We start from the raw sequence: 11,640 nt of genomic DNA on the forward strand, positions 1-11,640 counted from the left end.
AAGCTGCTTCATGTTAGAGTTGAACCAAATTTATTTTAAGCTATAAAGACACAAAAGACAATCTCCTGTAGGTGGATACAGTACAGTTGGAGAATAGTGATTAAAGGACTTTATTTACATTTCTAGCTGATCAACAGCTTTTAGATACTTCTAATGGGAAGAATTGATTTTTTTCCTCTACAAAAGGGACTTAATCAATTTTGCTTTTGGAAATGTTTTATTCAACAATAGCTAAATTTCCCTGCGTACACATCTGTCAAAGCAGAGACTATTATTGGAAAAGAGAAGCCTTCTGTGCTGATATAAAGATATCCGTTTTATTATTTCAACAGAAGCCTATTGATTTTTTGAAACCTTGAAAAAAAACCCAAAAGCTTACTATAATACTAATGCCTTAAGTGTGCAAAACATTCCCCAAATAATAGCAAAATTTAGTTTCGGTTGACTTTGCTAGGATTTTTTAAAATTATTTTGTGCTTGAAATTAAACTTCAATGGCATTCTTCAGAAAAAAAATAAATATTTGCCATCCCTTTTAGAATAATTTATCCTAGGGGTTCTGTAATAATTAAGCTCTTTCTGCAGTGCTGGATTGTGACTTAAGAGGTTGGTTTCTGTCCTCAGCTCTCCATCTGGCTCTCTGGGCAAAGGAGATGAGTCACTTCATCTGTAAAATGGGGGCACTATATGCTCTATACAGAACTTTGATATCTATGTGCAGGAGGCTTTTTGAAAACATTACGTATCATGACGCATGGTATCTCACTTCCCAATGCAGATGGAAGCACTTTCAGTGCTGGTCTGCAAGTTATACACTGGTTGCAGGAAAAAAAAATGCAGGTTTTAGATTGCAATGCCCAAATACCTGCAAGGTGCAACTCAGTTAATGGTAATACCTCAGTATTTTTTACCATACGTAAAGGTGGACAAATCTGCACATAAATGAGCAGAAAACTCTTTACCAGTCTTTAATACACCAGGTCCACAGAAGTATTTTAACTGTGGATTTGTATTGAAAATCAAATAAAAACATGCATTATTTGGGTGAGTTTCTACAGTGGGCACTGCATTTATGTTTACACAAACAAGCGTTAACCAGGTTCATTTCAAAGAAAAGGTTCTTGTCTGTTTTTATGAAAATTTATAACAGCCACAATTTAATTTAAACTGGTAAGAAAATCAGAGAAGTCTCACCTCACTGCATTCTACAGGACTCTTGACCTTGCCAGGACTTACAAACATGGGGGGAAAAAGTCTCTGTGAATATAGGACATGGAGATGAATACTTCAATATTTAAAAAGATAAGATTAAGAAGAATCCTGTAAAAACGACTAACAATGAATTTAGTGTTTGCTTTCAGTTAGAAAGCCTCCCAGATCTTTAAGCTGATGGATTGTCATATCTATAAATACACCTACTCTCTTAACCTCTTACTAACCATCGGTTGCACACCATAGGCTACATCTGGCACCAGTGCCTTGTTACTGTACTAATTCGGCCACCTCAGGGACACATTTATTACTGCTATAGCTGTATCAGCCTGAAACCTGAATTGCGAATCGGGGCCTGGCTGTACCCAGCACTGTGGAAACAGACAGCCCCTGCTCCAGCCTGGATCCACACCCTCCGACCGCGGCACTCCCACCCACGCTTTGATTCACGTGGCAGTGGCAGGAAAGGGCCTGATCCTGTCACACTGGAACGAAAGCAACGTTACGGGCATCACCTGCATGGCGATAACCTTCATATCACATTTGGGAGGGAGAAGAGGTTGTCAAAGGTGGTTAAGGTGCTTAACTGACATGCACTGGGGATCTGGGAGAAAAAAAAACACATGCTGGGAGCAAACCATGGCTCCCTGGAGGTCCTGCTCAGCTGCAGGCGCCGGTCCCCGCACCAGCACCCTCCCATCGCTGCCCCACTCTGGCACAGCCACGGCACGCTAGTGTCCCCTCTGGAAGGGGAGCTGAAGCTGCCACCGAGGCAGCCATGCCCGGCCCACAGCCCTCCAGGAGCCCCGCTTCTGCCTCTCCCCGTACCACCCGCCGCCACCAGTGCTTTTGGGGGACCCCGCACCCACCCGTCATCACCACGGCCGGCACTGGGCCCGGCACCAGCTGCCGTCCTGCCCTGGCCACGGCCACGCCAGGCCGGGGTGAGGACACGGTACTGAGGTGGTGGTGCACGTGGTTATGGTGGACGGGGGCTCGACACCCACTTCCTGCCACAGCACCTCCCCGGCTGCCTGCTCACGCAGCCCCAGCTGGTCCCACCCTCCTCCTTTTCTCTTTATTTTTCGGGGTATACGGAGTTAGGTGGGACACTGGTGCAGGACAGTTTTAAAGTCTGCATTGTCTGGCACTTTCTGACTGGGAAGGACCAGCTGGCAAGGCCATGGTCGCTGGGTGAGCTCGGGACAAGCTCGGTGCGCCGGCGCAGCGACCATGGCCTTGCCAGCTGGTCCTTCCCAGTCAGAAAGTGCCAGACAACAGTGCCAGAAAGAGCCGCCACCTCTCACCAGGCGGCCCTGATGCCCGCGGTGGGCCCTGCCACGGCTCCCGGCAGCTGAGGGCGAGGGGCTGCACCCGCGGCATGGAGGGGAAGAGCCAACCACTGCAACCGGCTGTTCAGCGAGGAGCAAAGAGGACCATGATGACAGGGCTCAGCTTTATAGACTTTTATTTTTCAATCTGTACAGAATGCTGTTGCTATCATAATAAGGCATCAAACGCACTATTGAAAAGCTCACGATGGACTGTGACGTTTCGCCCTGTTGTGGGTCAAAAAGGAGTTTTACAAGATTAAACCGGTTGATTTCCCAGTCGGTAAGCTTTATATTCATTACAGACAGGTTTTTGAAAGAATTACAAAGATTAAAAAACTGTAAACATATAAAAAACCAGCACAACCCAGCGTAGCTTCCTAGGAGAGAGTCTCGGACATTTCTGCTGCGGGGCCAGCTGCGGGCTGGCAGTGAGAAGGCAAGGCCGGCTGTGCCTGGGAGCTGCGCTGGGCGCTTGCCGCCTGGCAGGGCTGGGACCCTGTGGTGACGGGCCTCCTTTTTGGTGAGAGTCCCCAGCAGGTGCCAGGCATTTCCCAAACGGCCGGCCTCAGCTATAAACGTCTGATCAAGAAAAATAAACCAAGAAAACGGGTCACCGGGGAGCTGTTTGAACAGTGGGGAGCCAGCCGCAGGCTGCCGGCACCTCGCCGCGGCGGCTGCAGGCCTCCGGGTCCCCTCTGGCGGGAAGGCAGAGGCCAGGGCAGAGCCCGGCCCGCAGACGTGTCATGAGGTAGAAAATGGGAAAGTGTCACGTTTCGCTGTCAGGGTCGGTCAGAAATAAACCGACTGACGGCACAAATCCCGATATGTTTCCGAGGTACTCCAGGGGGCACCTAAAACCCACCTGGTATGCCCCAAAATTTACATCCCCAAAGAAGAAAGCTCTCCAAGGATCCATGTGACAACTTTAGCCCCGGGGGGGGGAAAGAAAATAAAAAAATTTTCTCATGCTTGTACCCTTAAAGCATTCACATTTTGAGCAGGGGAAATCAAATTGCAAGGGTGCAGGAGAGGGCAATTAGTTTCCCTTGGCCTCAGCCTTTGGTACCGCCTCGTGCGAGGTGAATGACGCAAAGGCTCATTCACCTGGCAGCAGGCTAATACATTCATTTTCCACCATAGGCCACCAGACAGCAAGTGTTTTGGTCTCTGTCGCACCGCACAGCATGAGAACCTGAGAGTCCAGAGGTTTTATATCGCACCACCAACCCACACAGTCCTGTAATTTGTAAAGGTATCTTGTTGGGTGATCAGAGAAATGTCCTGAGAGTTTTTATCTGCTAAACTCCTGCACTCTGAAGGCCTTCCTCTGCCTCTTTCTTAGCACGCACTTACACCAAAATAAAGAAACTGTGTTAGTCCTGTTACTTAAATTTTCTTACTCCTCACACTTCTGCAGTGTATATTTAGATTATTAGGTTGACTTCCGTTTCCTTAAAATGCTCAGGGAAAATTTGAGGGTTCATTTAAGTATTGCAGGCTCATGATCTGTGACAGGCATTTTACAAAGTGTCAGAAAACTTCTCACTTCATAATAACATACTGACAGTCATGGGAGCGTTCCTTTTTCTAGTGCTAATAATCAGCATTAAGGCATGCCATGGTTCCTACAAGAAATCTGTGATCCTTACAGCTTTAGCTGTCATCTTTCTGCAATAATGGAATGTACTCCAATTTTATGCATATGTATCATTAAAAAATAAAAATAATGGCTCTCAGAACCATCAGCCTCAGTTTTAGAGCTTTTGTTGTGTAGGTGAGTACAGTGATTCCCGTTAGGGACCCCAGCTGGTGAAAGGGGTTTCACCCCCTGCGACATCTGTCCCCTGCCCCACACCGTCTTGCTGCCCCCGGCTCAGCACTGTCTGCCCTCTCGCTTGGCATGGCTTTCCCTGGACCTCCGGAGGCCACAGCCAGCCCCTTCATGTCCTCAGGGCAGGACAGGAGGCAGTGCTGTCCCCACCACCCCACCTCGAGCCGTGTGTCAAGCCCTGCAGGCAGTGTCCTCATACCTACTGGCAAGCAAAGGGCCACTAAGGAGGAGCCTTTCTCCTCCGTGTCCTGCTCCTCAGCCAGTTTCCTTCCTCACTCTTACCGATCACAACAGGCTGAAGGCTCCTCCTTACATCTGGAAGCTATTCCATTTATTTACCCTAGAAATTCCATCCTGAATCCCTGAGGACACATCCAGAGGGATGTAAGCTCTCCAAAGACTACTGTGGAGATGCCGGCCACTGTTGAGTTCCTGCCCGCAAACACGCTCCGTATCATGACATAAACTGGCAAAATCACCTACTAGGCAGCAGCAGCACCACCTAATAACGCTGCTCATTTAATTACCAAATAACACTGAACTAAAGCGGCGGTTAGAGCAAGTAATATCAGAAGCAGCATCTCTTTTGCAGGGCCAACATTAAAGCCTGGGTACCACAAAACGCTATCTACAGTGACCTAAGGCATGAACCTGGAGCACGCAGCTCCTGGGGCCCTCGGTCGAAGGCACCCACGTCAGCACCCACAGCTGGCAAGCAGGAGGGACTGAACTAGGTGAGTGCCAGACTCGGGTGCTGCATGTGTGTCCTGACATGAACAGCCAGAGAAGAGGGAATGAGGAACCAGGTGGCAAAATAGCATTCAGTCTCTCTGCACGAGGACCCCACATTTCCACCTGCCGCTTGTTATTCTGAACCTTGTGCTGCCACATACTGCTGGGTAAAGGGGGCACCAAGGAGATCTCCTCCACCCTTCCCAAGACAACTCTTCTCAGGTATGTCACAGTGGGGAAAACCCCTATAATTTAAAAAATATTTGATATTCCCGATATTTGAGACTTAACTGATGACTGACAAGGCTATAACAGTGAATCACATGTTTCTACTAAGACTGCAGTCAGGAACTGTACAGACAGAGCTCTTCACTCATGTTTGGCTTTGGCAGGGACACATATATATATTAATATACATATATATGTTACCACTGTTCAGTAAGAACTGACAGCAGCGCATACAACAATCTTTGTTGGTTTTCTCAGTACTGCAAGAACACAACTTCAATGTTCCACAGAAACTGGCTGATAATAAAGTAAATAGAATCGGTGGTACAGGTTTTTGGCAACTGTGCCACAGAACTGCAATTAACAACAACATGTACCCTTGATCATCCCCTATGTTGAGTCCCATGTCAGCCAGTAAACTGCCTGATATTTAACCTTTCTTTTTCCTGACAATTTATTTTTTACAAATAAATTGTTTTTTATTGAATGAGCCCCACAAAGCTCCTTCCTGACCTTTCCTTGCTGGTTATGAGAAGGCTGACAGCCTAGTGACATAAAACTGAAGTTTCAAAACGACTAGTAAGATGCAGACAGCCCCAGTATAAGCAAAGCCCTGCAGCTGAGCTTGAATTTCTTCTGGCAACTGTACTGAAGGAGAAGTGTTCAGTCTCAGCATCCCCATGCTTTTTCACTCTTTGGGTCTCTTGAGACTCCAAACAAGAGGTCAGTTAATTCAAGTTATGGCAGTTTTCATACAAAGACATCTGTCTACCAGGAACTAAACTTCTTTTATAATGGGTCACTATAGCTATCAGAAGTTAATGACTACCAATCACTGCTAATCTGAACTGAAATGGAGCCACCGACCTCAAGCTGAAAGAGCCTATTGTCTCCTACCAATACCATGAGCCATATGGTTCCCTGCCCTTTGCCTCTTATTTTATATTTTAAATAATCATCACTAATTGTACAATTGTTTGAAAATATGGGAGGTTTGTGGCAAGTCACGACCAAGCGGTGTTCTTTTTTCCCCTTAGCTCTCACTCAGTAGAAGAGAAGGGATCAGCTTAAAATTAAAGGATAAAAAAGCATCCCTCAGTTAAATATTAGCCCTGCTATTTGATTACTGGCCCTGCTTCTTAACAGTCTACCAAGTAGAATGTTAATAATCCTGCAGGCTGCAATAATTAACAGCTTCCAAAGTGTCAAGGTCGTTCCTGTTCTATATGGGAGTAATAAGAAAATTATATAGGCATTACAGCAATGGAATGTTTTATATTAGGATAAAGGAGTATCTGAGGAACCTACTTATCACAAATCTCTTTTTATTCAGTGGTTTTCATTATTTTATATAGTTGCATTTTCTCTGGCATGTTTTCTCTTTACAACAAGTGCTCATATACTGCAAACATTCGATTATAGAGCTTAAGAAAAAACCATTCTTGTCAGACAAATAAACTGCATCACCAGCTATCTTTAGCCGCATCTGTTTTCTTTAATGAAACATTTTTTCCTGTAGAAATGCTGCCTTAAAAATCATGACCACACTAATTATCTATGGCAAGCACATCTTCCTCAACTAATGACAGCTCGAGCATATTATCGTTTGCACCAGACTTCATTCTGAAATTGAAAGACCCATAGAGCTTCGCAGACTCCTTGGAGGACGCAAACCTGCTCCTCCGGTACAGCTCCCCTTTCCACATGGACATCATCAGCAGGCTCGAGAGCACCACTCCCCCCAGGGTTAAGAGACACAGCCCGGCAATAACACAGCGGTCCAAGTGAGCCCCGATCCTCGCGCTCTCGTTCTCCAGCCTCTCCATCTCCCGGGCAGCCACGGTGTTGGGATCCACCGTCACGTCTCTGGGTACCACGTAAGAAATGATCACCAGCAAAATGCCACTAACCAGGAACAAAATGGCACTAATGAACCCGTAGTCCACAGATTTCCCGGCTGCCACCTCCGAGGCAGCGTCGTCCTCCTCGGAGACCAGGGAAGGAGAATCGTGCACCCACTCGGGCGGTAGCTCCCTGCAGGAACGCTGCTGCAGAGGGGCATCCTGGCAGCGGCCGCCTGTAGGACTGGGGGGACTTCTTGCATGCTCCAGGTTTACATTTTCATCCACGTAGGTGAATGACGTCTCAAGTTCCTGGGCACAGCAGCAGGCTTTCTTCTTCCCTCCGTCCTCTTCCCCGGGCAAGTGCTTGGGCGGGTGGCAGGGCTGGGTGGCGCCGGGGGGTGCAGGATGCTCCTGGGGCGAGGTGTCCGGGGGCGAGGGCTGGAGTGCCAGGGGGGGCTCAGCCACAGGGCCCCTCTGCGAGGGCTTGCAATGCCTTTCGCAGCGCAGGGCTGCCACGGCAGCGGCTGCTCCGGGGTCCACCTCACCCCCCTCACGCTGCTGCTGCTCGTAGGGAGGGCAGGGCAGGCTCCAGCCCGTCGCGGTGCCCAGGGTCGCCTGCCTGCTCTCCTCGGCCAGGTAGAGAAGCTCCATGCAAGCCATCGACCTCGTCCTGGCAAGCTCCGATTCCCGGGCTACCGCATCCTTCAGCGAAGGCTGCCCCCGACCCGCTGAAGTGGCTTCACGGTGCCGGAGCTGCTGTATCCCAGAAATCTTCTACTCTTTCACCAACGTTTTGTCAGGGACATGGCTTGTGTCAGCTGTTAAATGATTAAACAAATCCTCTCTGACATTCATTTCTTTTTGGTCTGCAAATGAAATAGCAGAGGGGAAAAACAACAACAACAACAAAACCAAACCCGACAACCTCATGATGATACATTAATAAACCAAAGAGAAGATAACGCAAACGTAATACATCAGTCTTCCTCTCAACTGTTCGAGAGGAGATGGCAAACACGATTGTTTTAACCACGCATTTAAAACTGCAATCCTCTTGCAGATCCAAAATCTATTAGGGAGTCTAATCAACCTTTGACACTGATATCCAATTAAGGCAGTAAGTCATCTACAGAGCACAGGATAACCAGAATAACTGCATAAAATGCCAGAGAAATGAGACGTCTGTTCTTTTAGAAGCAAGTAACTCCCCCACCCCCCTTCCAAATGAAGAATTTTAAACTCAGATTCACAGACTAATTAGAAAGAAACACGCAAATCCCATGTAGCTCAGTAATCCAGGATCTGTATTCTCTGGTGGAAATCTGATAATCCTATGGGAAAAGCAGTGCTTTCCTATAGCAGATCTCCCGTTCGATTAAGAGCTTTCGGGATGAAATTATGCCTCAAAGACTGATGACTCAAAGACGGATATTACTTCTCATCTGCAATTAATTCGTTTTCACCCCCTTCTTCTGCGCCCCATCCCCCCTCGCGGCCGAATGCCCGGTGACATTCGCAAAAGCCCGCAGCCCATAAATGTGCTGCATGCGTAGAAAACACATGTGCGCCTATCGCCTATACGTGATCGATAACAGACGCTGCTCACTCACGCTCTTCTCGGGACCTCAGCGGGAACCGGCCACGCTAGGAAACGCGATCCCCGCCGGCGCGGGGAGTAGCTGGATCCACACGCAACTGTGTGACCCGAGCGACACCGAGGGTACAGGCGCGCAGACACGCACCGACACACACTCACACCCCGGCAGGCAGCAGCAGCAGCAGCAGCAGCAGCACGCCTCCTCCTCCTCCTCCTCCTCCTCTTCTTCCTCCTCCGCCTCCGCCTCCGCCTCCGCCTCCTCCCCGCGGGGCTCTCACCTGCCCGGCCCGCCGGCCGCTCTGCCCGCCCCGCACACCTCCCTCCCTCCCGCCTCCGCCACCGGCGGCGCCCGCCGCGCTCCGCGACCGCGCTGCGGCCAGCGCCCCGGGGCACAGCCGGGCGGCGGCGGCGGCGCCCAGCCCGGCCCGGCCCGGCCCGGCCCAGCCGGGCAGTGCCGAGGCGCGGCGGGCGGGCGGTGTCTGCGGCACGCTGGGAGTTGTAGTCCGCCGGCGGGCGGCCGCGCCGCTGCGGCAGCGCAGGGAGCCGCGCCCGCCCGCCCCGCCGCCCCCGCGGGCGCCTCCCGGGGCGGAGGGGGCGGAGGGGGGCAGCCGCTGCCGGCTGGGCCCCGCTGCCAGGGTTCGAGCCTTACCGGCCAGCCCCCTCCGAGCCCCGGGTTTGGAGAGGAGCCTCGGTGCGGCGAGCCTTGGGAGGTTGCCGGGGTGCCTGTGTCCAGCTCGGTCATCGCCTAGGCTTTTTTCCCATAGTCACGGGAGCTCAGGACTTACTGCATGGAAGGATAAAGTCAGATTCTCAAGTGATCGCAGCACTCCCAGAGCTAAGACTTCGAGAAGCGTACTCGCTGCCGCAAGACTGACGGGAGAAACTCGGGAGCTGGCTCCACGTTGGCAGGCTCTCCGCGCACTTTCCCTGGCAGGCATACGTGACTTTTCGAAAAAGTCTGTTGCCAAAAATACATAATAAAAAGAATGACCGGTTGGTACGAACCTTCGCTGACTTTTCCTGCCAGTGCTTTCTCTGAAGTGAACCAGGATGTGAGAATCATGCGTGGAGGAGGAAGAACTGAAGATCCGTCACAGGTGGATAACTGTGCTCCTGGGGAAACACCGGGCTCTGGGGACGCAAAGAGCATGGAGGGACGGACCTTTGGCGTGGAGCTGAAATGAGGATGCCCGTGGGAAGCCGAAGTGAGCAGCACCTGCCTGCGTGGCTGATGGGCAGGAAAGCAGGGGAGAGGGAAAGTGAGCTGGAAAAGAGCCAGATAAGGGGCAGAAGAGAGAAGGACAGGCTGTCTGAAGGAGTTGCCCTGGCATCAGAGGACAGGGTGATTCTGTGTAAGGTCCCTGCATTAGGCAAACAAGCCAAAGTTTTGAAGACAAATCCTGCTGAGACCCAAAAGACCCAGCACAGAAGATTAAAATCTTTGTGGCAATGACTCCCGTGAATGTCAAAATTACTTGCCAGGACACGGCAATACTCGGGGACTCCCAGTACCCATCTCGCAGATCGCTCGGTGCTGTGGGCTGGTTTGGGCCACTGTTTCGAAGCAGCTCCAGGCAGTGTTTCCATTAGCAGAGTGCAGTTTCAATGCATTGAATGGTGTATTATTCACTCTCTGAAGAAAAATTGTAAGGAGAAAATTACAGAGTGGGGAAAACAGCACAGACTGTCCTCGGAGCTTTTTGTAACAATGGCCTCTTTGAAATAAATATAAAGGAGCAAATAAAACCTAATCAAATAACAACAAAAAAAAGCGCCTATCTGTAAATTGTTCAAATACTTTAAATCAAAAGCAAAGGCAGAAACAAACTCTCTTTAAGGCTATTGCACATTTCCATTTGGGAAGCAGCAGGATAGGACCATACAGATATTGGCCACTGACACTGCAAGATGCACCTGCCACATCCCATAGACAAGTCTTAATTAAGTGCCTGACAGGACAAAATGTGGTGCTCAGCCCCAGCAGTGCAGACTGGAAGAAAGCAAGCACCTCTCCTGGGCCCCAGCACAATCTGCCAAGGCCTTGGGTGGGCAGTTTCTTTCTGGTAGCTGATACAAAGAGAGGAAATTGTTGTCAGTGCACAACAAGTGGCAGTGTTGTTGATCTTTCAAAACCCAGGAGCTACAACACATATTCTTGAGTGCTTGCTAGAACCTTAGTTACTTGTTATTTAACCACACGCAAACGTCTTGCTGCTCTGCCACCCGCTCTCCTCCCCATTGTGTGCCAGCTTGTGTTGGGCATGTATATTAATTTGTTGCTAATAATTACAATCCCACAAAGTAAGGAGCAAACAGAGGAAACCGCAACTCTGTCAAGCCAAGCGTTGTCTATTCTTATATGTCTTCCCAGGTGATGCTGTCCCTCCTTTGCTTCCTACAGTGCACAGACTCTTACAGCGAAATCATTGTCTAGTCACAATCCATAACATTGATGTTTCTTTTTCTTACTTTGGATGCAAAGTGTTAACACCATTTTTTTTTAAGAATGTAAGTGATTGTTGCCAGTGCTCTGAGGTGTGGAGGTGGTGAAATGAATGCATAGCAACACATACTCTGCAAACACAAATACAGCTGGTGAAAAGATTAATCAAGCAAGAGCAGGAAGTAAGAACATTTGTCACAGAAAAAAATGGCTAAGTAGAGCTAAAAATCAGAGTGATGGACACACAATAGGACAGGAATAAAAGACTGGAGTAGACTGTCAGGGTTGATGAGCCTTGTTCTCTCTGCTGCAGTCTATCACATCATACAGTCCTTTCAGAGATGGAGCAGGGCTATGGTAGTAACACAGTGATAATATGGGATGTGACAGTAGACTGATACAGGTGTCTCAGTTGGGATA

The 11,640-nt window shown here is 49.3% G+C and overlaps 1 protein-coding gene across 3 annotated transcripts; it reads right to left on the reverse strand.

Moving 5' to 3' along the window:
- Positions 1 to 2,671: 2,671 nt before the first annotated feature.
- On the reverse strand, positions 2,672 to 8,993 carry TMEM74 (transmembrane protein 74). 3 transcript variants are annotated; one of them, XM_049829669.1, is made up of 2 exons: positions 8,791 to 8,993; positions 2,672 to 7,998 (listed from the first exon to the last, which is right to left on the reverse strand). In XM_049829669.1, exon 2 carries the CDS (start codon positions 7,838 to 7,840, stop codon positions 6,884 to 6,886), a length of 957 nt encoding a protein of 318 aa, XP_049685626.1. In that variant the 5' UTR covers positions 7,841 to 7,998; positions 8,791 to 8,993; the 3' UTR covers positions 2,672 to 6,883. The 3 variants fall into 3 exon arrangements, with proteins under 3 accessions (XP_049685626.1, XP_049685616.1, XP_049685635.1); XM_049829659.1 differs by having other exon boundaries at positions 2,672 to 8,046; XM_049829678.1 differs by having other exon boundaries at positions 2,672 to 8,046; positions 8,923 to 8,941.
- Between the last annotated feature and the right edge of the window lie 2,647 nt (positions 8,994 to 11,640).

Source organism: Accipiter gentilis, chromosome 2 (genome assembly GCF_929443795.1).
Source record: "Accipiter gentilis chromosome 2, bAccGen1.1, whole genome shotgun sequence".
NCBI classification, from domain to species: domain Eukaryota; kingdom Metazoa; phylum Chordata; class Aves; order Accipitriformes; family Accipitridae; genus Astur; species Astur gentilis.